The sequence below is a fragment of the Sus scrofa genome, chromosome 3 (assembly GCF_000003025.6).
Source record: "Sus scrofa isolate TJ Tabasco breed Duroc chromosome 3, Sscrofa11.1, whole genome shotgun sequence".
NCBI lineage: Eukaryota > Metazoa > Chordata > Mammalia > Artiodactyla > Suidae > Sus > Sus scrofa.
The window spans coordinates 26,160,143-26,188,100 of record NC_010445.4 but is presented as its reverse complement, the minus strand read 5'-3'; the positions used below and the strand labels follow the sequence as shown (position 1 = coordinate 26,188,100).

The window sequence follows — 27,958 nt, the reverse complement described above, 5'->3', positions numbered from 1 at the left end:
AACGGCCCAGGAATCAACCGCCGGAAGTGCCGCCCGGAGAGGTGGAGTCCAGCTGGCTGCTGCGGCCGCGGCGGCGGCGGCGGTTGCCAGGAGCCCGCTTTGCCGCCTGAGACCCGTAATATGGCGGGGAGGAGGAGGAGAAGGCGGCGGCGGACGGAGCTGCTCTCGCTCGGTACCAATTGAGCCCTCTGCTTCCTGCCAAGGTCCGGAGCGACGGGAGGAAAGCTACCGCGGCCGTGGGAGATCAGGTGTGTGCGTGAGAAGGGGCTTGACTCAGCGGGTCTGGGCTGCGAGGCCGCCGAGCGGGCGGAATTGGCGCGCGGAGGAGCTGAGGGCGGGCTCTTGATGGAACCCGAGCTCAGGTGCCAGGGTCCCGGGCCTCGAGCCCCTGGAAAGACTCGAGATGTGCGGCGGCAGGGCACCCGTGGCCCCCGGCGCGGAGGTGATGCTCAGATGCTGGTACCACCAGGAGGGCCTTCGGGATGGAGCTTTATCCGAGGAATTGAGGGAGGTGGGCGTGGGGCGCTGGGGCGAGTGCAGAGGGTCCCAGGTAAATAAACTCGGGCCAGAGCGGGGGAACCACCTCCTGTTGATAAAACTGTTTGGACCGTTTTTTCTGGTCCCCAGGGTGTGTACTGGACATTTTTTGAACGCCGGTTATCACCAGCCAAAGGCCCTAGGAGCGCTGTTTACTCTCCCTTTGCGACTCTCTGGGGGAGCATAAGCATGAGGATAAAAAAGCAAATTCTCTTCTTTGCCCTTGATGCTGCTAGATGATTCCCATCCCTTGCTTCTATCTGGTTGTAATTCCCGTTCCCTACCTCCAATTTGGGCAAATGGCAGGAGCCTTGAGATTGATATAAATGGGGAGGGGTCTGGACACAGTAGGAGGAAGCTGTTGTCCCCGTTTCCATGTTTTTGAGTTAAATTTGAGTCTTACCAGGAACCAAGCACTGTTGCTGATCTCCAGGAGTTCATAAACTAGTGAAGAAAATCATAGTCATCATCAGCTTTTTTATAATAAAACCTCTCCCATTTATTGATGCTTTCTGCCTGTCCTGCAGCATCCTAGTTGCCATAAATGTATTAGTTCATTGAATTCTCACAGAATTCCTTCGAGACAGATATCCTGATTATTCCTATTTCACCAGTGAGTGAACTGAGGCATGGAAGTGATAAGTGAATTGCCATGAACATATAGCTAGTGTGTGCCCAAGAAACCTTCCCCTTTATTTTTTAATTATTATTATTTTTTGGTCTTTTTAGAGCTACACCCGCAGCATATGGGAGTTCCCAGACTAGGGGTCCAATCAGAGCTGCAGCTGTCAGCCACAGCCACAGCCACAGCAAGGAGGGATCCCAGCTACATCTGTGGCCTACACCACAGCTCACAGCAACCCTGGATCCTTAACCCACGGAGTGAGGCCAGGGATCAAACCTGCATCCTCGTGGATGCTAGTAAGATTAGTTTCCACTGAGCCACGACGGGAACTCCCTCTTAATTTATTTTTTGCTTTTTTCTTTATTCTTTTTTGGATGTGCATGTGGCATGCGAAATTTCCAGGGCGAGGGATCGAACCCATCTCACAGCAGTGACAACTCGGGATCCTTAACTCACTGAGCCAGCAGGGAAATCCCACCTGCCCCTTTATCGCCCCTACTAGAAGTTTGTCTTTGGGAGGACTGATGGGTGAACAACCAGCTAGGATCTGAAATCAAATCGTGTTCAGTGTTACTTCTACCACTACCTTCAGCAACCTTTCTGATAGAACTGTGGTGAGGAGCAGGTAGCAGAATCGTGAGTCTGGGGTTTGCAAAGAGGCTTATTTGGAGAAGGAAGGATCATGGTCATGGAGAAAACAAGGCGTGTCTGAACTTGATGCAGCCAACAAATTATTAAGTATGGGGCCGTAGATTTGTGGTTGGAGTGGCCTTTGTAATCAAGGCTCCCTTAAAATAAAACTCTGCTGACAGAGGTAATTGTGGCATGAGAAACTAAGTGCTCTCTTGCTTAATTATGTAGGAGACCGTCGCTCACTTTTTAAACGGTTGCCTTTGCAGTTTAGAGGTACCAGGTTCTCTGAGCATAGGGTCATCCATGAAACAACTGTTCGCTGAAATCCATTCTTCCTTGCTAGCTTCTTGGCTATATAGCCACTGTCTTCTTTTTTCTGGTTTACATTATTGTTTGAGCTAATTATCCTAATTTATTTATTCAATATTTTTATCAAGTGCCCATTGTGTGCTGACACTGTCCTATGTAATGGGGATGCAGTGGTGAGCAAGACTGAGAAGGTACCTATGCTTATGGAGCTTACATTTTGGTGGAGGAAGACAGACAAGAACCGAGGAAATAAACAAGATAATTTCAGATAGTGGTAAGTGCTATGAAAATGGGGAAACAGCAGGGTAAGGAGATAGCGAATGATGCAGGGGTGATTGAGATGGGCTAAGAGGGGACGTGCAAGCTGAGACTAAAGGATAAGAAGGATCCAGTCAGGTTCTCGGATTACTTGGTAATTTCCAGAGTCATCATATTAGACTTGTATTTGGATGTTTAATGCATTATCATAAGCTGTAAGTTATGCTGTAATAATATTATGTGGCCGTATGTCTATAATATGTTTGACAAACATGTACTGTTTAAGGGCTGCAGATTTCACTTTCCGAAGCAATGAGGCATGTACATGATGTTGTTGAAAGAAATACAAAATTATTGCCATAGAGATATTTTATTTCCTTAAATTTCCCAGACCTTTCATACTTTGTTTTGTGTACCCATTGGAAGTATATTACATTGATTGCATTAGTAATCTATTTTGTTTCTTGTAATGCTGGATGCATGGGTTGTGTTAAAAATATTTTGAAGTCTTTTAGTAGATATGCGTCATTTGAATTTCTCTTATATCTTCTTAGCTTCTGCCTGTTTTGATAGTTAAAATATCATAATGGGCATTGAACTCCAGACTAAACAATGAGGCCTTGCTAAATGGTTATCACGTAGTAAGGTGTTGTGTTTGTTTTTTACTTTTGCTTGTTTTATTAATATAAGTTTGCAGAATAACCTCATTTATACTCTAGAGAATCATTTCTTTGAAATTAAACTCACTTTGCATAAACTGAATATAGAAATAATTAAAATCGATGGGATGGTAGGAAGAAGTTTTGCTCTTAGTAAGAATCAAAAGTAGAATCAATGTTTCTTTTTTTCATAGTCTAATCATAATTTTGAATATATTTTTTTGTTTGTTTTTTGTTTTTTGTTTTTTGTTTTTTTTTTTTTATTTTCCCACTGTACAGCAAGGGGGTCAGGTCATCCTTAGATGTATACATTGCAGTTACAGTTTTTTCCCCCACCCTTTCTTCTGTTGCGACATGAGTATCTAGACATAGTTCTCAATGCTATTCAGCAGGATCTCCTTGTAAATCTATTCTAGGTTGTATTTTTTCTTCATTTCCAGTTGTGCTTTTATTTGTCCCTGGTACTTTAGTGTACTGAATTTTTAAGTACCTTGAAGCTTAGGACAGTATCATATTGTATCTTATGTCATCTTTGCTTATCCCACGTCATGAATTGAATTTCCCTTCCCCCCTCTTTTTTTCCTTTGTTAATTGTTTTAAAATGAACTAAAGGAACATTATTGTATTTGTTTTTCTGTTTCACAGTTCATATCCCTATTGGTTATGAATCCCCTGATAGCTCCCTTTTTACTTTCCCTTGTTTATTTATAGGAAACAATGCCAGACATAATGCTATGGAAACAGGCAATCAAATATTTAATGCTTGCTAGATGAAAGAATTTGGTAGCTAATCCTTCCGAGTTACCTTGTATTTTCATAGCCACCATCACAGTTTCACTGAAATTGCTGGGCTGATTAAGTATTTTGGTGATGGTTCCACTTTTCAACAATAAAGTAGAATAAATAATCGAGCCAGTAGATTCCAACTACCACCTCTGATTGATTTGGCCAGTTATCATGGAGTCAAATGATATTCCTTTTCTTTTCTTTTTCTTTTTTCTTTTTTTTTTTTTTGCTTTTTAGGGCCACATCCATGGAATATGGAGGTTTCCAGGCTAGGGGTCAGATCGGAGCTACAGCTGCTGGCTTATGCCACAGCCTTACCAACTCGGGATCTGAGCCACATCTGCAGCCTACAGCACAGCTCACGGCAACGCTGGATCTTTAACCCACTGAGCGAGGCCAGGGATGAACCTGCAACCTTATGGTTCCCAGTCGGGTTCGTTAACCCCTGAGCCACAAAGGGAACTCCTCAAATGATATTCTTAAGATATGCAAGTCATAGACTTTGAATTCCATGATAGAAAAAGAACTTTTGAAAGTAAATATCCTTTTTTATTTAACTAACCCTTTTGTCTTTTTTTTGGGGGGAGCTATAAGGGCATTCTTACCTTTGTATTATTTAGTTTTTCTTGTGCTGTGTAATTAAGTCATGCTAAAGAAAAGATAATATTCTATTTTACAATCATAAGTTAGGTGGTATAGAACTTTGTTTTCTTTCAGAAGGTGTCGTTGCTGAGTTCTTAGTACTTTTCTAAACTAATCATATTTAAAGATTGAATTATATACAGAATCTTCAGAAATATTTCGTATATGAAGCAAGGCTTAACTGGGCAGGGTCTTGAAGTCGTTTCTAGAAATTGTAAATTATAGGAATATTTCCTATAATTGTGAATTATAGGAATATTTCCTATAATTGTGAATTATAGGAATATTTCCTATAATTGTGAATTATAGGAATTATAGGAATATTTCCATATTTCCAAATAAATTAAGATCTATTTTTATCAACACATTAAAAATGGCTTTTCCTTTCTTGTAGTGTGATTGTGAGAAGATGGAGGAGTATGAGAAGTTTTGTGAGAAAAGTCTTGCCAGGATCCGAGAAGCACCACTATCCACAGAGAGCTTTTTACCTGTCCAGTCTGAAAGCCTCTCACTTATTCGCTTCCATGGAGTGGCTGTACTTTCTCCACTGGTAAATGTTCATTAATTTAATTTATTCATTTATTCATTTCTTATTTTTTGCTTTTTTCTTTTTTAGGGCCACACCCACGGCATATGGAGGTTCCCATGTGTATTTCAACAGGGTTGAATCGGAGCTATAGTTGCTGGTCTACGCCACAGACACAGCAACTCGGGATCCAAATCACAGCTGCGACCTACACCACAGCTCATGGCAATGCCGGATCCTTAACCCACTGAGCAAGGCCAGGGATTGAACCCATATCCTCATGGGTACTAGTTGGGTTCATTAACCACTGAGCCATGACGGGAACTCCCAAGTTCTTTTTTTTTTCATTGAAGTATAGTTAATTTACAATGTTGTGTTAATTTCTGCTGTACAGCAAAGTGATTCAGTTATGTATACATTCTTTTTTTTAATATTCTTTCCATTATGGTTTATCATAGGATATTAGATATAGTTCCCTGTGCTATACAGTAGGACCTGTTGTTTATCCATTCTCATTAATACTTATGTATGATACTAAATTTTCAAAGAGATCTTATAGAATGCCTTATATTTTGGATTTGTTTAATTGTTCTTCTGTGGTAATATTTAACTTACTCTCCAATCTCTGTAGTTCCTAAAAACTAGAAATTAGCCTAAAACTTTGGTTAAACTAATACAACATTGCAAGTCAACTCTACTTCAATTAAAAAAAAATTGGTTAGAGTCAGGTTAAATATTTTTTTTTATTTTTATTTTTTTTGTCTTTTTGCTATTTCTTTGGGCCGCTCCCGCGGCATATGGAGGTTCCCAGGCTAGGGGTCGAATCGGAGCTGTAGCCACCGGCCTACGCCAGAGCCACAGCAACACGGGATCCGAGCCGTGTCTGCAACCTACACCACAGCTCACGGCAACACCGGATCGTCAACCCACTGAGCAAGGGCAGGGACCGAACCCGCAACCCCATGGCTCCTAGTCGGATTCGTTAACCACTGCGCCACGACGGGAACTCCTAGAGTCAGGTTAAATATTTTTATTCTTTGGAGATGATGCTATGTACTTCATAGTCACTTAAATCAGAAGTTACCTAGTGTGTAGGTGTTCCTCTATTAATGATATTTACTTATTTATTTTATTTATTTATTTTTGTCTTTTTTTTTTTTTTTTTTGCTATTTCTTGGGCCGCTTCTGTGGCACATGGAGGTTCCCAGGCTAGGGGTCGAATCGGAGCCATAGCCGCCGGCCTACACCACAGCCGCAGCAACTCAGGATCCGAGCCGCGTCTGCAACCTACACCACAGCTCTCAGCAACACCGGATCCTTAACCCACTGAGCGAGGCCAGGGGTTGAACCCGCAACCTCATGGTTCCTAGTCGGATTCGTTAACCACTGAGCCACAGCGGGAACTCCTACTAATGATATTTAGTTTGAACACTTGCTTTGTGATGACTGCCAGATGACTCTTTAAAGATGTATATTCTCTTTTCTTTTTTTTTTTTGGTCTTTTTGCCATTTCTAGGGCTGCTCCCTCGGCATATGGAGGTTCCCAGGCTAGGGGGTCTAATAGGAGCTGTAGCCACCGGCTTGCACCAGAGCCACAACAACTCGGGATCCGAGCCAAATCTGCAACCTACACCACAGCTCACAGCAACGCCGGATCCTTAACCCACTGAGCAAGGCCAGGGATTGAACCCGAAACCTTATGGTTCCTAGTCAGATTCGTTAACCACGGAGCCATGACGGGAACTCCCAAAGATGTATGTTCTCTTTTCCAATTAGCAAAGTAAACTGTGGAATGACTCTTTGCTACCACGCAAAAAAGAAAAAACTGAAAATATTTTTATTAGCTGTTGGATGACATATCACTTGATTAGATTAATATGAGCCAAAATGTCTAAGCCTTATTGTTTAGGTTCTGTGACTTCATTAGTTACTTATGAGTCAAATCTAATGTTTGTGGACCTTACTCTACATTTTTATGTTGCATTCGATAGTCAGATATTGCAACTTTGAAATAATTTTTTATGACAAGTTTTCCATTTTGCACAAGTCTAAAATAAGTATTGACTCATTAACATGTGACTAAAGGTCCCAGGACTTGGTAATTAAGATTTAAACCCACTGTAAAAAGATATAATGCTTAGAAGCTTGCAACTTTTTAGGTACATTATATTTTTACTGGAGGTTACAAAGAAGTGGACTTAAATATGTGTTCTGGTTTTGTAGACAAATAAAACATTATCTGTTTCTTTCATCATTAAACCTTTGGGCATTTTCTTGAGGTGGCAAAGAGGTAAATGTATACTGATTAGAGGATTAGAAACTGAAGATTCTAACTGACCCAGTGAAGTCAGACGTCACCAAATGAAAAGCTCAGCAGTAGCCAAAAGGGTTAATTTTGTCTCTCATTTAAGAGCATTTGATAAGTGAACAGGTTTTTTTTTTTTTCTTTAAAAAATATTTTTTAATTGAGAGTTTACTTGCAATAAAAGGCACAGCTCTTAAGTGTTAAAGTTCTCTGAATTCTGACACATGGCATCCATTTATAACTCACACCCACACACAACATTGTCCTCCCGCAGAAAGAGCTCCCGTGTTCTAGCCCAGTCACTTTCCCCAACCACTGTGCAGAGTTTTTCCATGGTAGTTTTACCTGTTGTATACATTTTTAATCATTCTGGTTCAAAACTTTATGATTTTATGATTTTTTTATATTTATGAGAAATAATTACATATTTGTAATGTTTTTCAGCTTAATATTGAGAAAAGAAAGGAAATGCAACAAGAAAAACAGAAAGCACTTGATGTAGAAGCAAGAAAGCAGGTTAATAGGAAGAAAGCTTTACTGACTCGTGTCCAGGAGATTCTTGAAAATGTTCAGGTGGGTAATTTGAGCTCTTTTAAATTACCCTTAAGAAATCATGAGGTAAGCATTGATGATAAATTTTCAGAAATAAATTTGCCTTACTAGTTAGTACCAGTATACTGTTAATGTTTGAGAAGCTTCGTAATTTGTGATATTCCATTTCAGTTACTCCAGAGAAAATTCACTTGCTTGTTAGTGATGCTCAGTACTTGAATCAGAGGGTGCTTAGACAGTAGCCCATACACAGAATATAATGGCTTATTGTGTGTGTCTTATGACTCTAAAAACATTGAATTCTCAGTGACAAAATGCTAGAATTGGCCATTGTAGTTTACCTCTGAACTAATCAGACTATTGACTCAATGACCTTCTTCTCATTCTCTGCTAAAGTAAATAACCACCCCCCCCCCATTTTTCTTTTTTGGTGAAAATTCTGCACTGTAGATACACAAATGCAGTTTAGATGAGATAATAGACTTGCCTAGATGCATCTTAGATACAGTTGAAACTATTTAAACAACACATCTATTCCTTTTGCAGTAATTTTTATTTAAATTTAAACTTGTGTAAATAATTTGTTTTAAGGTTAGGATCATTTTGCACTAAAAAGAAAAACAGTGAATTACATAAAACACTTAATTTCTGCCATTTATAGCACTGTTTCGCTGCTTACATCTTTTAAATTTTTTATAATCTTAGGGGTGTGCGGTTTGTGTGATTTGTACTAGATGATCCATGTACAGGGAGCCTTAGGATATTTCCCATTAACTGCTGCCTTCATTTCTCTGTAGATAGTAGATTTTAATTTGTAAAGTATAATTACTGCTCATATTGAGTTGAAAAAACAATGAGTAGCACAGTAAGGGTGAGTTTTTTATTTACTAGATGTTTCCTATTATTAGAACAAAAAATGGCAAATCATTCTCGGTCCGTTGAGGGAACGTATCAGATATTACTAATGCGGTTGTTGTTGAGTTAGAAAACTTTCTACCTCATACAACAGGTACAACGAGTTAATTGTGTAGAGAAATTTTATATAATACATACAGATTTCTAAGGCCTGTTTTACCTGTAAAACCTATGATCCTCTGATTGGTTTTTTGGCTGTTCTTTAAACTGTCTAACCAAAGGCTGTACAAAAAGTGACATACTAAAGCATGGCTGCTGCATATTACAAATGCGAAATGTTTAGCTATTTTGAAGAAATAATTTACTTGACTTAAACCTATGAAAATGTGTCATGAATATAAATCCCTTTTGTTTTATTTTGGGTGTGAGGTCGTGACCAGGAAGACCTTGCTGTGCTGTTTAGTACCTGGAAACCATTCTATGTCTGGGGAGTTGTAATGTGAAACAATAGGGCCATATTCTATAGGAAAAGAAAGTACAACACAGCCTAAAAATCTCTAAAACTCAGAATTCTGGAGTCTGCATTTATATGATAATTTCTGCCAGTTTTAGAGATCCTTGTATGATCTTTAGAAGGCATCCGAGTTCACTTTTTATTCTTCTGCAAAGTCAAATTATTTAGAGACAATGTAATTTTGTTTTTTTCCTGTTAGATCTCTTGTGTATATACTTGTTCTCATCTTTTTCAAATTTTTAATTTATTTTGCTTGTTCAAAAACTCATGGACCCTTATGATCATTATACAACTACAGATGTGATAAATTCATTTGAGTAATTAAAAAAAATGAAAAAAAAAAACCAAAAAAAAGTCATGGATCCATTGCTGTTTTTTTTTTTTTTTGTTTTTTTTTTCCCTTTTTAGGGCTGCATTCACGGCACATGGAAGTTCCCAGCTAGGGGTAGCATTGGAGCTGCAGCTGCTGGCCTACACCACAGCCATAGCAATGCCAGATCCAAGCTGCGTCCACGACCTATACCACAGCTCACAGCAATGCTGGATCCTTTAACCCACTGAGTGAGGCCAGGGATCGAATCTGCGTCCTCATGGACACTAGTTGGGTTTCTTTCTTTCTGCTGAGCCTCAGTGGGAACTAACTCCACATTGCTGTTTCAAATAATCATCAGTTAATCAAGTTGAAATTTGCTTTAGTGAGTTAAGCTTTAAGTTGAAAGTTTTTCTTATTTTTTTTAAGTATTAAGCTATATTGCTGAGCTGTCACCACAAATGTCTCATCATATGAAAGGGTTTTAGTTAAAATTTGGAGTTAAGGATATGGGAGGCAGGAGTCCTAGTACAGAATTATTTTTGCTTAATCAGTATCCCTAGTAAGTTAGTCCTTGTTAAAGAGAAATCATTTATGTAAGAAATTTAATTACTTGCTATTTATCTTATACATTGTTATCCCCAGGAGATAGTTTTCATAGGAGGAGCAGGTGGTGATGTTAATAGCGTATAACCAGAGGAAAGTTGAGGAAAATGCTTTTATTTCAAGATTAAATTGCCATGGGTATGTGATTGTATGTGTGTGTGCACATATGCACATGTGTCATATTTGTATCAGATTAGATAATTTACTTTTTTTGGCCACTCCCATGGCATGAGGAAGTTCTTGGGCCAGGGATCAAATCTGTGCCACAGCTGTGACCAGAGCTACAGCAGTGACAACACTGGATTCTTAACCTGCTAAGCCACAAGGGAACTCCCTTTTTAAAAAAATTTGTAAATAAAATAAATTTTTTTCTTTTTTGCCACTCCTGTGGCATATGGAGTTCCCAGGCCAGGGATCAGATTCAAGCTGCAGTTGTGACCTAAGCCACAGCTGCGGCAAGGCAAATCCTTAACCCACTGTGCTGGGCAGAGGCTCCAAATGGTATCTTAGTGCTCCCAAGACGCCACTGATCCTGCTGCACCACAGCAGGAACTCCTCCTTTTTTTCTTTTAATTAATCTTTTAATAAATAGGCAGCAATGACCAGTAGAGGCTTTTTATCATAATTTGAGCTCCATGTGGTTATAGATACCATAGAAAAGCTCACTTTAGTCTTTGTTTGTGTTTTTGAACGTTAGAACTCTGAATCTTCCATTTCAGTTTTACTTTGGAAAGCAATGAAATCAGAGGTTCTTTGTGTGGAGAAGAAACACTAATTTTTAAATTTCCTTTTTCAGGTTCGAAAAGCACCTAATGCCAGTGATTTTGAGCAGTGGGAGACTGAAACAGTTAACTCTAATTCCGAAGTCAGAAACTTGAATGTTGCTGCTGCATTTCCAAATATCTTGCCAAGCCCTACTGAGCACTCTACTTTAGCGAAGTTTGAAAAGATAACTGGAATTTTGCCTTTGAATAATGAGGACCAATTTACATCTAATGGGATAAACTTAGCTAGGGACAAAGAAGAATTTAGTTATCTGAAGCAATGTGACAGTTCAAATAGTAGCCAGGCAGAAAACGAACCTTCTGTAAAGACCACCTCAACAGCTACACAAGAGACACTTATTTCTGATGGTCTCTTTCCAACAAATGAAGAACGGGATCTGCCACTTTTGGAAGAAGTTGCTCCGGATCCCTACATAATGAGTCTTCAGAACCTGATGAAAAAGTCAAAGGAATATATAGAAAAAGAGCAGTCTAGACGCAGTCTTCGAAGTAGTGCAAAGTGGAGTGTTAATGAGAGTCATTCAGACAAAGAAAATGATGCTGATAAAGTGTCTGACTATGTCAAGGAGAAGCCCCCGTTGATAGGCAAACACTGTGGTTCAGTTATTCCTGACAAACCAAGCCTTAATAAATCCAATGTTCTTCTCCAAGGTGCTTCCACTCAAGCAAGCAGCGTGAATACATCAGTTTTAGGCAGCTTTTCTAAAGTGGACATACCTGTACGAATGGGCCATTCCACTGTTTTAGAGCCTGATTCTGATTTTAAAGGCATTCCCACTTTTGTTACTGAAAATAATGTTATCAGGAGTCTTACTGGTTCCTATGCCAAATTACCTAGCCCAGAGCCAAGCCTGAGTCCTAAAATGCATCGAAGGCGTTCTCGGCCTTCGTCAGCATGTCATATTCTTATCAATAACCCCGTAAATGCTTGTGAGTTAAGTCCCAAGGGAAAAGAACAGGCAGTAGATTTAGTTGCTCAAGACACGGAAGAAAAAACAAGCGTACTTGAAACTGTGCCAAAGTTACCAGTTGATTTAACGGGAGTTTGTTCAAGCAAGGTTTATGTCAGCAAAACTACGTCTGAAGACATACAGGAAATGGTTATAGGGAAGTCCAGTCAGGTACGTCAATCTTCAGGAAATCAATTAGAAAATAAAGTTATTCATGGACTTGCTCTCCTGGGAGGTCAGTTAACGTCTGAGGGGAGAGGGCCACACGCAACGGACACTCCATGTCCTGCGTCGCAAAGGCTGCACGAGCCGTATGCCGCCAGTCAGTGTGTAGCGAGTCAAAACTTCGGAACTGTGAGTGGACTCAAGTCAGCCAGTTTGTTAGAGAAAAGCGCCTGCAATTTACAAATGGAGCTGAATAAGTCTTATGACGTAAAAAACCCGTCTCCTTTACTGATGCAAAACCAGAATACCAGACAGCAGATGGACACCCCTACGGTGTCCTGTGGAAATGAGCAGTTTTTGGAGAACAGTTTTGAGAAAGTTAAACGGAGACTCGATTTAGATATTGATAATTTGCAAAAAGAAAACTGTCCTTATGTCATAGCAACTGGAATAGCTGAACAGGAAAGGCAGCATTTGCCAGAGAAAAGATACCCTAAGGGATCTGCCTACATCAACAAGAATAAAATCTTGGAAAGTAGTTCTAAAGGTAAGAAAGTGTCTATTATCTGACAAGCAGATGGCCTCTTTTTGTAATATTTGCAATCCACAATTTAGAGAATAATAACTTTTCATCTCTTCATCACGGGACTTCATTTCATTTATCAGAGAGCCTAATTAGCTACAGTTTATCACCATTTGCTAGGGTTTCTTAAGAGATTTTCTTATTTAAATTAGGAATCGTTCATAATCCACTTGGTGTTAGAGAGAATACTATTCACTGACTGGAGGAAACAATTCTTGCGTGGAACATCATTCATAGTTTTAATCCTGTGTTTTGTTGTGATGTTCTCCTTTTTTTAAATTTTTAGGGCTGCACCCATGGCATATGTTCGTAGGCTAGGGGTCGAATCAGAGATGTAGCTGCTGGCCTCCGCCACAACCACAGCAACTCGGGATCTGAGCTGCGTCTGCGACCTACACCAAAGGTCACGGCAACGCCAGATCCTTAACCCAGTGAGCAAGACCAGGGATCGAACCCCCGTCCTCATGGATTCTAGTCAGATTCATTACCGCTAGGCCACGGCGGGAACTCCTGAGGTCTTCCTTTTGGACTGTGGTTTCTAATATTTTCATCAATTTGTCCTGTCATTTGTAGTGAGATGTTCATGTAGTTGACCCTTACGTAAACACTTTGACATCAAATTATGAGAGAAAATAGGTCAAATAAGGCTCTGTGAGTAGTGTTTCAAGGATTGTGTCTTAATTAGTGAAAATCAGTTCAGATTTCTTTCTCTTAAGTCTGGTGTTATATTAACAGTAAATTGTTTTTGTTTTGTTTTGTTTTGTTTTTTTTTTGTCTTTTTGCTATTTCTTGGGCTGCTCCCGCAGCATATGGAGGTTCCCAGGCTAGGGGTCGAATTGGAGCTGCAGCCACCAGCCTACGCCAGAGCCACAGCAACGCGGGATCCAAGCCGTGTCTGCAACCTACACCACAGCTCACGGCAACGCCGGATCGTTAACCCACTGAGCAAGGGGCAGGGATTGAACCCGCAACCTCATGGTTCCTAGTCAGATTCGTTAACCAATTAACAGTAAATTGTTGAAACATTCCCCATTACTGATATGGAAGACCTGTAAATCAAGGAAATCAAGTTCTTAGAAACAGACATTTCAACTCTTTTTTGTTTGTTTGTTTGTTTGTTTGTTTTAGGGCTGTACCCGAGGCATATTGATGTTCCCAGGCTAGGGATCGAATCAGAGCTGCAGCCTACACCACAGCCACAGCAAACGCTGGATCCCTAATCCACTGAGCAAGGCCAGGGATCAAACCCTTGTCCTCATGGGTACTAGTCAGACCCATTACTGCTGAGCCACGACAGGAACTCTGACATTTCAACTCTTAACGTGATATATATCCTCCTGAGAAAAACTTCATATTCTGTAAAATTACACACTGAAAGTAATATGGTTTCTAGGACAAAATATAGTTGGTTTGGGGCAGACCGCTTAACACCCATGTGACTTCATAAGAATGCTAATAAAAACCACAGCTGATACCTGGGAAGCCAGCTTGGATTCTCCAAGCAGAAGACATGGCCGGCTAGAGGCTGTATCAGTAAATACCCAAAGTATACACACCGACCACATGGTGATTCCAGCAGTGCTTTCACAAGGCCAGTGCCTGAGAGACGAGGCCAGTCCTGGAGGCAGCCGGGTAGCTAGTAGGCAAGGGAAGCCGTGCAGTGTGCTGAGCTGCCCACAGCTTGGCCTGCCTCCCTCGGGCATACCTCGCAGTGACAGAGCCCGTGGACAGGCATTCATTTATGAAGTTTTTTTTTTTTTTTGTCTTTTTGCCATCTCTTGGGCTGCTGCTACGGCACATGGAGGTTCCCAGGCTGAGGGTCTAATCGGAGCTGTAGTCGTCAGCCTACGCCAGAGCCACAGCAACTCGGGATCTGAGCCACGTCTGCAATCTACACCACAGCTCACGGCAACGCCGGATCGTCCACCCACCGAGCAAGACCAGGGATCGAACCGAAACCTCATGGTTCCTAGTCGGATTCGTTAACCACTGTGCCACGACGGGAACTCCCCTTTATGAAGTTTTTAAGATAGAGCTGAATGGACTCCTCCTGTTGGCTGAGTGGTTGAGAGGGCTTTTTTCCTTTCTTGCTGAAAGTAAAAAATTCTCCTGCTTTTCCAGCCTCCCTTGCCCACAAAAATTTGCCTGTGAACAAATGCAGATTGTTGTAACTAAATAAAATGTATTTGGGAACAAATTATCGGACTACCATAGCAGGTAGGACAAATAACAAAGAAATACATCTTAATGAAAATTATTGTGTATTTGGAAAGCAAAATTCTTTTTTTTTTTTCGTTTTTCTTTTCTTTTTTTGGCTACCCTATGGCATATGGGATCAGTTCAGAGCCGCAGTTGCCACCTACACTGCAGCTGCCTCAATGCCAGATCCCTAACCCACTGTGCCTGGCCAGGGATCGAACCTACCTCCCATTGCTCCAGAGACGCCACTGAGCCTGTTGCACCACAGCAGGAACTCCGGAAAGAAGGAATTGCTTGAATTTAGTTGAATTATAATGGATCCCTGAATATATATGTGTTATGTCTGTGTAATATTTGGTAGTTCAACATTCCAAAGTATCTCGCCACTTTCTATCCAGTAAGCTGCACAGTCATACTGATTTAATACATTTTAAGTTAGTAATTAAAATACCTGGAATTTTACTGTTCAATCCTTTTTGGAATCTTTGCACTATCAAAGCAACATTTATTTTTAAAAAAATCGAAACAAAGCAAAACTACGAGCTGCAATACCAGCGATCCTGGAGAAGGATGAGCATCGAAAGAATAGAGGTGAAGCGTTCCTGTCGTGGCTCAGTGGTTAACGAATCCGACTAGGAACCATGAGGTTTCGGTTCGATCCCTGGTCTTGCTGGTGGGTGGATGATCCGGCGTTGCCGTGAGCTGTGGTGTAGATTGCAGACGTGGCTCAGATCCCGAGTTGCTGTGGCTCTGGCTTAGGCTGGCGGCTACAGCTCCGATTAGACCCTTAGCCTGGGAACCTCCATGTGCCGTAGCAGCAGGCCAAGAAATGGCAAAAAGACAAAACAAAACAAAAACAAAAGAATAGAGGTGAGATGCCCATGAGAACCACATCTTGAAGTTAATTGGAGTGAGGAGAGTCTGGATGGAATGTATAGACTTGGCCCCATTAGTTCAGCTCGTGACGGGATGTGTCCAACGAGTGGGTGAGGGTGATGAGATGCAGATCTTTGGTAGCATTGAATTGAGAGCATCAGCAGCAGAGAATGTGGTTCACAGTGGGCACCTGGCTACATCTCGATTGCATTATATCAGATCCAGGAGTATTTCTGGTCAGGAGCATGCTTTAAATTGATGATGTAAACATCAGATATTAGTCAATTTTCTGAATTTGAGGGCATGTGTTTCTTTCAGAAGGCGAGGAGATATTAAAGAGCAAGATGTTAGCTTTTGAAGAAATGCGGAAGAGACTGGAAGAACAGCACGCCCAGCAGTTGTCACTGCTCATAGCTGAGCAGGAAAGGGAACAGGAAAGGTTGCAGAAGGTGAGGAATGAAAATGTAGGGCAAAGGGCTTATAAGTGGAATTTTAGTCGTGGACAGGATGCTCGTAATTATTTCCCCTGAACAGCTTAATCTAAGCGAGTCCTTGATTTTAAGACATGGATAGTATTTGTCTTGCCAAAATGTGAGTTAAAATATTTAGATTCCTATCTAAAAATAAATGCGGAATTTATCAAAAGGATACTATATTGAATCCTTGATTCAAAACTTTTAATAGTTTTTAAGAAGTATTTTATAAGTAGATGTTGAAAGATTTATTCTGGTAGAAGAAGGACACTTGTTTTAGGATTATTGTAGTCAATAGATCACATTTTAAAGTCAGTTAAATAAATTGTCAATTTTATTTGTGGGAGGACAACCTGAAATAAATAATAATTTGCCGATAATTATACATACTTTTAGCTAAGCCTAAAAGGATACTATTTGTAATTAACCAAAAGAACCACCATGTTACAAGAAACTTAATTTACAGGAAATAGAAGAACAGGAGAAAATGTTAAAAGAGAAGAAGGTGATGACAGCAGAAACCTCTGAATTGGACATTAGCAGTGCTGTGGACTTGGAATGGAGAAAGATAAGTGACTCTGGTTTGCTTGAAACAGTGCTGTCTCAAGTGGACTCACTCCAGACTTCAAATAGTTCTGGTAAATATTAAAAAATACTTTCCCACTACTCGAAGAAGTTATAGTAGGATATTTTATTTGGCACACTTTAAAATTGTACCTCCTTTCTACAAGTAATTCCATGTCTAACCCACTGCTCTTTGCCCGCTGGTGAAAAATGAAATGATAGCAGTAAACCAAAGGCCAGTGAGCAGGTGTTCATGAGAAAAGCCACCTTAGCAAGAAAAACCTCAGGAAATTTGACTCAGAGCCCAGTCTTTGTTCATTCATGCAGCAGGTGATATTCTTCAAGTGAAAACACAGTTTGCTATCTCCTGAGTGATCTTGAATTACATCTAATTCCCCTGTTCCAGTAAGAGCTTATCTCCACATCTTCAATTATCCTGAGATGCTGTTTGTGTTGAAAAGATCCATCTGGTGTATAAGCTGAAAGTTCATGAATATTTTAAGTCTGCCTGTGGATCGGTTTCAGAGGAGTTGTTATTCTTCGTGAGTGGCGTGTTTATTTGGATGTGTTCTGTGTACTCTGATTATTTGACATCAGGAATAATACAATATGTATATTTCTCAAGGTATCACAAATTCTGCCCTTCAGCATAGCTTTGGTTCTGCAAATGAAGTACCATTCTACCTCTGGGCAGCATCAACTGGTGGCTTGACCAAACTCTCAGTAACAAGGCCTTTTGGAAGGGCCAAAACGAAGTGGTCTCAGGTAGGCAAACTTAGTAATATTGGCTGCATCTCTGTCTGTGTATCTGTCTTTTTGAAAGAGCTACGGTATCTTAAGTTGTGCAAATGAGCCGTAACTATTTTTGCCATACATCAAAAGCTTAGTTTTTATTAGAGATTAAACCACACAGAAGAGACACATATAGAAGAATTTAGCTCACTGTAATAGATTAAGAAAAACAATCTTGAGTATAATGCTCAGATTATTAAAACGTGTCTGTCTTATTTCTTCTAGGTTTTCAGTCCAGAAGTGCAGGCAAAATTTAACAAAGTAACAGCAGTGGCAAAAGGATTTCTTACTCGTAGGCTTATGCAGACAGATAAGCTGAAACAGCTTCGACAAACTGTAAAAGTAAGAGGATCGTGTAAATTGTATTACATTTCTGTCCCAGTTTCTATCAGTGTTGTGAGAACTGAACTGACGAAAGTTCAGAACTTAGGCAGGGCAAATCTTTTTTAGTTACTGTAATATAGAATGTTTTAGAAATTGATTAATCTCATTCAGATAATTTTAAAAATATGTAAATGGAGTAGTTTGTGCGTTTTTATCTCACTTTAAAGTGCGTGCTGTGGGGCTTGTGATGTAATAGATTTATTTGCGTTCATAGTCTTTCGGATTACCTGAGAAAAAGAACACAAAGTAACTCCAGTGATCATGCAGTCTTCCGAGAAAAATGGTGTTTGAAGGAACCTTTCTTCTTTCAGGACACTATGGAATTCATAAGAAGTTTTCAGTCAGAAGCACCATTAAAGAGAGGAGTTGTTTCAGCACAAGATGCTTCTCTTCAGGAAAGAGTGTTAGCTCAGGTAATGCGTGTGTCTTTAAGGCTTTCAGAAAATGGAAATGTTTTATTTCTCTCCCTTCCTTGAACCACTGAAAGTAGGTTTCAACCAAAACGTTAACCTTTTTCTCTAAATAAGAGTGTACATCATAAAACTGAACTCTAACCTCATCTTTTAAAATGTTTTTCTTTTAACTTAGCTACGAGCTGCCCTGTATGGTATTCACGACATATTCTTTGTAATGGATGCAGCTGAAAGAATGTCAATTTTACGTCATGATCGAGAAGCCCGCAAAGAGAAGATGCTCAGGCAAATGGTATGTGACCTAATTTTTAAATTAGTGAGTGAAAAAAAAAAAGGTTTCTTTTACACTCACAGAATGCTTCAGGTTGTGCACCAGATGTCTGACACCGACTGAGTGTCGTACAGTTCAGTTCTGATACCGTCTACCCAGAATTAGTGTCAGGTCCTAACCAACTAAGGAGGCAGTCTCAAGTTCCATGTCGCCGCTATGTTGTACTTCGGACTAACTGGCTGTAAAGTGGGGTTCCCGTGACTCCCTCCTCGGGTTTGAAAATTTTTCTAGAATGGCTCATAGAACTCAGGGGACCAGTCCTGTACATCTCATGGTTTATTATATGATAAAGGATACAGACACAGATGAGCAGCCAGATGGAGAGATGCACAGGGTGAGATCTGGAAGGGTCCTGAGAGCCGAGCTCCTGTCCTGGTGGAGGGTGTGCGGCAGCTTCCTGGCATCTGGATGTTGCGGAGGCGTCATCACAAGGCAGGACTGATTATTATCTCAATCCCTAGCCCGATCCTGTCCCAGGAAGATGAAAGTTCCAAGGTTGCAATGATGCTTAGTCTTTCTGGTACAAGCCCTCATCCAGAGCCCACCAAAGATGCTTCCATCACGCAGGAAATTCCAAGGGGTTTTGGAGCTCTGTGTCAGGAATAGAGGTGAAGGATCAAATGTTAGAACAAAAGATGCTCCTACCGGGAGGTTTGATTACAAGGGTTTTAGGAGCTTTGCGACAGGCACTAGGATATTCATTTGAAATAGTTGATCCTTGAACAACATGGGGGGTTAGAAGTGACCCACAGTCAAAAATCTGAGTATATCTTTTGACTTCCCAGCAGCTTAACTACTGCTAGCCTACTGGTGAACAGAAAGCCTTACCAATAACATAGAGAGTCAGCTAACACATATTTTGTATGTTCTATGTATATATACTATATTCTTACAATGACTTCAGCTATTATTAACAGTATTTTAAGGAAGGGGTTCTTTTGTGGTGTGGCAGGTTAAGGATCCAGTATTGTCACGGCAGTGGCTTGGGTTGTTGCTGTGGTGAGGGTTCAATCCCTGGCCCGGGCACTTTCACATGTGGGTATGGCCAAGAAAAAAGATTTTTTTTTTTTTTTTTTTTTTTTTTTGCTTTTTTTAGGCTGCACCCACGGCATATGGAGGTTCCCGGGGTAGGGGTCCGATTGGCACGGTAGCTTAGCGAGCCCAGGGATCGAACCCACATCCTCATGGATCCTAGTTGGGTTCGTTACTGCTGAGCCACAATGGGAACTCCAAAAAAAACTTAATGAGGAGAAAATACATTTAAAGTACTGTGCTATATTTATCAATACCATAAATTTCTATCTGTTTACAAGATGAATCGTGTCTGTTAGTACCTATATTGGTATTGTCTTATATGATACAAAACTGTGTATATGTTATTTGTATTATTTTAATACTAGATATCAAAAATGAAAAGATAATGTGAAAAATTCATACTTATAATGATTCGTGCATTGATAATGAGGCAGCCTGGGAGCCTAGTGTAATCAATGTGACTGCTTCACAGTAGCCTAACCCATACAGTAAGGAATAAATTGTTATAATTATAGGATACAGTATTTCATTCATAATGCCGTATTGGAAACTGTTTTTCTTTTTTTTGTTTTTTAAACCACTCATCTGTGGTGATAGGTTGCAGTTGAGAAAGAGAAGAGGGGGAGAGGGAGGGAGAGAGAAAGGGTAAGAGAGAGAAAGAGGCAGGGATACTATATGGTAATTAACTTTTTGAAAGCAAAGTTATAAAACAATTAGAAAACTTAACACATTAATTTTATATTAACTATCACTCATGTTTAAGGATAGACTAGTATATACATGTATTTTATGCATTCATGCAAAATTTTTTTGGATAGTTCGAGGTTATGCATTTCATCTGTGAGTTTTTTCAAATTGTCACAAATCTCCAGTGTGTTTGTTGAAAAAATTCTGCATGTAAGATACCCATGCAGTTCAAACCTGTGTTGTTCAAGGGTCAGCTGTACATCAGAGTGTTGGAGATCTGTGGTCTGAATCAATGATCCTGGTGTGGTTGGCAAAAGACAAGTGAAATTTATACTATTTCATTGGGGAAACCAATTTTTTTTTTTTTTGCTTTTCAGGGCCACACCCATGGCATATGGAAGTTCCCAGGCTAGGGGTCCACTTGGATCTACAGCTGCCAGCCTATACCGCAGCCACAGCCATGCTGGATCCTTAACCCACTGAGTGAGGCCAGGGCTTGAACCTGCAACCTCATGGTTCCTAGTCGGATTCATTTCTGCTGTGCCATGGCAGGGAAAATAACTTTAATTATTTAATTTAAAAAATCAGCCTGCTTCAGTTATAAAGGCTGTTAAAGTTCAAAATGTTAGTAAGAGAAGCTTTTCTATGCAGTTTGAGGTCATCCTATATTATAATTCAGTGGTAGTACTGATACTACTAGAGCTTGATGTCACTTTTTGTGTTTTAAAGGATAAAATGAAAAGTCCACGAGTAGCCCTTTCAGCTGCAACACAGAAGTCTCTTGATAGGAAGAAGTACATGAAGTAAGTTTCTTTCATGTCTTGTCACATATTAATTATTATCAAAGCCAATAAATTTTAATCATCTGTTGGTTTGTATATTCAGATTAGAAATAATTTTTTCTGCAGCTGAGGTGATAGAAATCCCTTTATATAAATAATTTTATTCAGATCTGGTGGTAAAATCTGATCTTTACTAACTAACTAATAAATTTGTCCGTGTTCAACTTGTGTAATTGATAGCTAATCAAATCATCTTTAAAATAGTTAATCTTTCAGTGTTAATTTTCTATCTTTTAAATATACTCTTTTTCTAATACCTAAAGACTTCGTGAAGGGAAAAGCTTAATGCAAAGAATATCCTGAAAGTATCCTATTAAAACTCTTCTTTCTTGAAATTTGTCTTTAGTGTGCCTATCATAAGGTCCTTCAGTAGTATACCAACTTTGAAATGGCGATTGTTTCTGATCCTGTATCGCATTTGTAATCATGTTTCTCCCCTTTCTAAATACATTATTTGTGTGTCCTTATTTTTATATTGTGTTAGAGCTGCAGAAATGGGAATGCCAAATAAGAAATTTCTGGTTAAGCAAAATCCTTCTGAAACAAGGTGAGAAAAAAATCACTTAGTCTTGGTGAGAGGCTATTTTTCAGTTTTTTTTTTTTAATTGATTGATTGATATTTGCTTTTTAGGGCCGCTACACCTGTGGCATATGGATGTTCCCAGGCTAGATGGTGGAATTGGAGCTGTAGCTGTCAGCCTACACCACACTGAGCGAGGCCTTGGATCAAAACCGCATGCTCATGGATACTAGTCAGATTCTTTTTTGCTGTGCCACAACCAGAACTCCTATTTTTCAATTTTTAAGGAAAGAAAATTTTATAAATCCTGAGCTTGCTTTTCTACAGTAAATCAGTAAATCTCTCATCAGTTCATCAGTCAGTCTCTCCCTGCTGAGTTGGGGGGTTGCAGAGTCAGAACATAGTAACACCTGGTCAGGTACCTGGTCATGTGTCAGACCAGATGTTCCTGGAGCTTTTAGTCAGACATGCATCTCTGATGGAAATTTGAGCCCCATATGTCCTGAGTTCAGTCCGTGGTCCGAGAGGACTTTGATACTTTTTTGTTTTTTGTTTTTGCTTTTTAGGGCCGCCACACCTACAGCATATGGAAGTTCCCAGGCTAGGGGTCAAATTGGAGCTACAGCTGCTGGCCTACACCACAGCCACAGCAACGCCAGATCTGAGCTGTATCTGAGACCTACACCACAGCTCACGGCAACGCTGATACCCCACCCACTGAATGAGGCCAGGGATCGAACTTGTGTCCTCAAGGATACCGGTCGCATTCGTTTCCACTGTGCCACATTGGGAAATCTGATACTTATTTAAAAAACTTAGAAAGCTAGCTTAATATTTCTGACCTGTTTTTTGCAGTTACAAGAGCGATATTCTGTCTCTCAGATGTTTGCAAAGGTTTTGTAAAGTATATAAGTAACTTATCTAAAAGCACAAGGATTAATACTTGCTAGACATCTCTTTCCTGATGAAAAACTAAGGTTTGGGCTTTTGGTGAGCAAATTAAGTACCATATTAATACTCTGTAATCGACTTGCTTTGCCTGGTGCTAGTGTATAGGCCAAATCATTTAATAGATGCCTTCTACCCGAGTGTTATCATCTTTTATCTATTGAAAGAAAATGGGGAAAAACTGAATTTATCCTATCAAATTAATTTTTTATATGCTTTGTCAACAGAGTCCTTCAGCCAAATCAAGGACAGAATGCACCTGTTCATAGGCTACTGAGTAGACAAGGGTAAGAATGCAACACACATGGGTACTTAAAAAATATATTCAAATCAAGATTAGCTTTGAGAGGGAAAAATAATTTTGTGCTTTTTAGATAAAGGATAACTTTTCAAATGTGATCTTTTTATTACATTAGCAGAGCTTATAAAGTTTTGTGCAAAGATAACCCTTTGGGTGTACTGTTGTGTATTATATTTTAATTGTCATCTTATGTTGGCTTGTTTTTACTTTTCATTTCATACCATTTGCTCATTAAATATTATAAGCATTCACATAGTAAGTTCATCATCACCAAAGCGATTCTCCAGTAAAGCGTAAGCCATGGTTATAGTCTCCTGCTGAAGCAAAAGCATAGCTCCCTTCCTGTGCGTGTGCATGAGACTTAAATTCTTTTCAAGCTTATTGTGCTTTGAACAGTTGATGCCGTGTGGTTGCTTTCTTTGAATGTTGAACATTTAGACCTTAATGCAAGTGACTTATTAATTTTTTTATATTCAATTAGAACCCCTAAGACATCAGTGAAGGGGGTTGTGCAAAATAGACAGAAGTCTTCACAGAGCAGAATGCCTAACAGAGCGCCTGTTTCAGGTGTGTAGCAAACAAGTTCCTGAAGCCCATTCAATAGAAAGACGTGCACAAGCCGCCCCATGACACAGGCCACACCAGCGGGATCCAGTGTCTTTCCTTGCCACCATAATTTTGGCATATTCACAGTCATTCCTCCTAGTGATCATTTGTGTTAGTGTTTTGTGGCAGTCAGGAAATCTTAGTGAAGCTGTAGCCCCAATTCTGATTTCTGTAACAAATTATGAAAAATCTGTAGAATTACACAAACTTAATTCAGAGAAGTTTTTGTAAATGAGTAAAATATAACCATCTGATGTCTGCATCTGTGCATGTTTATTCAGCTTTGGGAAAGTGTATCACCCGGGAATATTTGTACCTGCACATAAGGGGAAAAATTCCTCCCTCTGACCACAAGATCACATGTGAATATGCCCGGTGGGAGGGGGTGAAGTCAGTCTTCTGCTCCATAAGAAGCTTGAGCTAAATCTTTATGTTCATTATTTGAGAATTAGTTAAGAGCTAAACTAAAACTATTTTAAAATTATATTTATGGTGGCAAGAAGACAAATTCAGTCTTGAGCTAATGCAAAACTGAAGCTAATGTTTTAATATTTTTTAGATATTTTTGTTAAGACTGTATGATAAACTCACCAGAAATGATGTGATCCATTAAAAATATTTTTAAAATGCTTTGCTTTAACTATACTGCTTTCTAAACTTTTAAAAGAAACCTAATCACCAGACAGTGAAGATTAAGTCTTTAATCAATTCTTATCTTCCCATTAGTATATAATTTATTAATAAAAACTCTCATATTTTAGAGCTTTTATTATTAAGTGATTTCCTTCAAATTAGGAGGTAACAGGCAATATATATTTTTTCATGTTATTACCAGTACTTCACATAGGTTCAAAAAGGGTACAAGACATTGATCACAACTTTGAATTGCTTGCTGACCTTCTGAATATATATAGTGAATTAATTCATAATGTTGAATTCATAGAGGATAATTGGTCATCTTTGGGAATTCACTGCTTATTCCAGAGGTGGAATCAACTGGTTTGAAAGATAACTGTTTGGGAGAACTCAGACCAAACACTAGATCTGCTGCTTGTGAAGTTGTATGGAATTTTAAGACATTTTCAACTTTTTCCCATGTTAGTGTTATATTTTGATAACTGCTAGCTAGTTGGCAAATCGTTGAGGAATTACTATTGTTTTGCCTAATATTATCTATCGCCACAGTGACTACTCTCCATATTCTTTTCTCATGCATTTCATCTCCACTATTTGTCACTTGTGAACCTCTAAGTAAAACAGCAACTACTGTTTCTCTCTGGTAATACGCAACAGTATAAGGATGAATAGGAAGTCATTGTAGTTAATATGTACAGTGAAGTTCAGTATGTAGAACTCTTGTGGTTTAGTTGCATTGCAACATAATTATTAAGAATGTATTTAACCCTTGAATTAACATGTATATTAACATGTATAATATGTATCTCAACAAGTGCTAAAGTTCTTTCCTATTTTTTATTTAAAATTTTCATTTATTTTTTATTTTTTTAATTTATTTTTTTATGACTGCTCCTGCGGCATACAGAGTTTCCCAGGCTAGGGATCAAATCGGAGCTGTAGCCTCTGACCTACACCACAGCCACAGCAACTCGGGATCTGAGCTGTGTCTGCGACCTACACCACAGCCAGGGATCGAACCTGCATCCTCATGGATACTAGTCGGGTTTGTTACCACTGGGCCACAATGGGAACTCCGAGAAAACTTATTTTTATTGTGGAGATAGACTGTCATACTTTTAAACCGAAGTAAATTACAAGTTGGTAAAGTTTGCTGCAAAGCAATTAAAGTTGTTTACAGTTTTTACAAGGTAAATTGCAATCTCTGATCTCATATATTTTAAAACATATTTGTTCATCTGATGTCTTGTGCTTGACCTATATCGTGAAATTCAGCAACTAGTAATTAAAGCAGAGTAGGAAACAGTAACACAAAATGGTTAAGCACAGCAACAAATTAGGTGGAACTGGGTTCTCAGAGTGTCTGCTTCTAGCTCACTTACACAAGTGCCTCATTGTCCCACGTCTCAGTTTTGTTATCCTTAAAATAGTAGTAACCATTTCTACCTCATGATTGTCTAAATGTGGATTAAATATGATAATATGTTTTGCCTAGCTCAGTGCCTGGTACATAGTGAGCACTCATTAAATGGTATCATTCCAGAAAAACCAGTGTTGAGAAATAATATTACTCTTGCTCTATTTTTAGGAGTATATGCAGGAAAAATCCAAAGAAAGCGGCCAAATGTTGCGACAATTTAAGAAGACAGCACTCATTAGGATAACAAAGGGGGAAGGGTTAGGATCTGCATTATTCTCCCTGCTCAAGACTTGGTATTTAACTCTGGACTTTGTTTACACAGGGAGAGTGATGTCAGAGGGCTGAGAAATCAGCTGGATATTTTGGTCAGTCTGGCTAATCCTGCCCCCCTCTCCCCATTTGCCTCTTACTGTCAGTTTTTTGGGTGAAAACAAGTTAGTATTTAGCAATTGGGTCATTTCTGTCCTTAACCTGTACAAACATTGTTTGTTTTATTACTCAGGTGTCTGCTGAGAATCTTTTTGTAAACTTCAAAGACATTTGTGTTTATTTCTATAAATACTGAAAAGGTGTGATAAGTTCTAAGTTCTGCAATATAAATTTCATTCATCTCTGCCCACTGCAGAATTTGATTAAAAAAAATAATAATTAGATACTGTTCTATTCAAGGGGAAATTATTGCAGAAGAAAGTTTTTCCCTGGTTTTGTAACTAGAAGATCTCTGACTACCCTCTCATATTCTTGGGCTGGTGGTGTAACCACATAGGATAAAACACTTGCCTGCTGATTGTGGTCCACCTAAAATTTACCACAGAAATAGCTGGGCATCACCATTTTGGTCATAAGTATACATTCCTCTCAAGAACTAGTTGTCCTGCAGAAATGTTAGGCTTAATGTATGTTACCCTCGTACTATTAGAAACATTTCTAGTGAATTATAAAATCTTTCTGCGGAGGGTGACACACTTGAGGAAGAGAGCACAATCTTCTGGAATGTAGTCGCGCTTAGGAATGAACGCATTATTAAATCCATTTCTGTAAAATGGAATATAACATGTTGCATGCAGTTACATTTTGTATTTCGTCTGTTTAATTCTTCATAGTCTGCTTTTTTTTTTTTTTTTTAAGCATGCCTGATTTAGGAGAGGATAAAGGGCTACATACTATGACAAATTCAGATTCTCAAATGGGATAATAATGTCTAGTTGAAATTTTGCATTACTTAAGAGGCACTGATGTTTAAGGTTTTTTATCATTAATACATTTGTTTAAAATATAAATCAAAAAAGTTACCAAGGGAACGTATTTTATGAAAAATAATGTCACTGTTAATTTATCATGCCATTTCCAAAAAGGGCTTTGTGTTTCTCGCATAAAATTGGGACTGTGTACATTTAATCTTTCTAACTTGAATTTTAAAAAAGATACTGGTATTTTGAAAATGTAGACTATATGTATTCTTAATATCCTTTATAAGAGTGTGGAGACAGGCATTCCCTTGTGGCGCATGGGTTAAGGGTCCAGCGTTGTCACTGCAATAGCTGGGGTCGCTGCTGTGGCTCAGGGAACTTCTGCATGCTGTGGGTGTGGCAAAAACAAACAAACAAACAAAAACAAAAAAACAGAGTGTGGAGAAACTGTTTTGAGTTGCTGTTCCATTTAAAATTTAACTTTCACATCCAGCTATAGTCAGAAAATAATATCTTCTGGATGTAAACTTGATGGACTTTATTGAGATGTATCATTTATTTCATGAGTGTACCAGAAAATTAGAAACAGAAGACTGTCGAAATGTCTCTGTTACCAATTTATATTTGTAGGCAAAGTATATCCAATTATCTTGTTAATATGATAAATTGTGCTTTATCACTCTGAAAACTCAGGATACAGCTTATTAATATTGTGGGTTTTTCCAGTATGAAAGATAGATGCTACAGGTTTCATGTACACTAAAGCAAATTGGCTAAAACAAATAGTATGTGTTGGAGAAAGTTAAAACCAGTTTTAAATTAAGGATGTGAAACTTGAGTATTTTTTTTTGTAATAAAAACTTGTGAGTTTTACACATTTTTTAATGTTCACAGCTTTTGCTCATGAAAGTGCCAGACATGGTTTTGTGCTTTTAATGGATTTTTATTTATATACATTATTTTTGTTATTTTTACTTTGAGTGGAATGCCCATTAATGTAAATTATATTTATTTTTATACTTTAATTTTAATTTTCACTAGTTTTGCTTCTAGGCAAAAGGCAAAATAAACTTTTCATCTTAAAGGAAATCTAGTTTGATCTTTTTTATTTACCAAAGAAAGGACTTTTGAAAAGTATGTG

General features: G+C 39.0%; 1 protein-coding gene across 5 annotated transcripts; it reads left to right on the top strand.

The window, feature by feature from the left end:
• On the top strand, positions 9-27,906 carry CCP110 (centriolar coiled-coil protein 110). 5 transcript variants are annotated; one of them, XM_005662110.3, is made up of 16 exons: positions 10-248; positions 2,233-2,378; positions 4,844-4,999; positions 7,725-7,853; positions 10,914-12,564; positions 15,997-16,124; positions 16,615-16,786; positions 17,338-17,477; positions 17,730-17,846; positions 18,200-18,301; positions 18,477-18,593; positions 21,084-21,157; positions 21,681-21,743; positions 22,892-22,951; positions 23,447-23,532; positions 25,796-27,906. In XM_005662110.3, the coding sequence occupies exons 3-16, from the start codon at positions 4,859-4,861 to the stop codon at positions 25,846-25,848; spliced, it is 3,033 nt and encodes a 1,010-aa protein (XP_005662167.1). In that variant the 5' UTR covers positions 10-248; positions 2,233-2,378; positions 4,844-4,858; the 3' UTR covers positions 25,849-27,906. The 5 variants fall into 5 exon arrangements, with proteins under 5 accessions (XP_003354633.1, XP_005662167.1, XP_013851070.1 ...); XM_003354586.4 differs by having other exon boundaries at positions 44-248; positions 15,994-16,124; XM_003354585.4 differs by lacking the exon at positions 23,447-23,532 and having other exon boundaries at positions 9-248; positions 15,994-16,124; positions 25,796-27,841.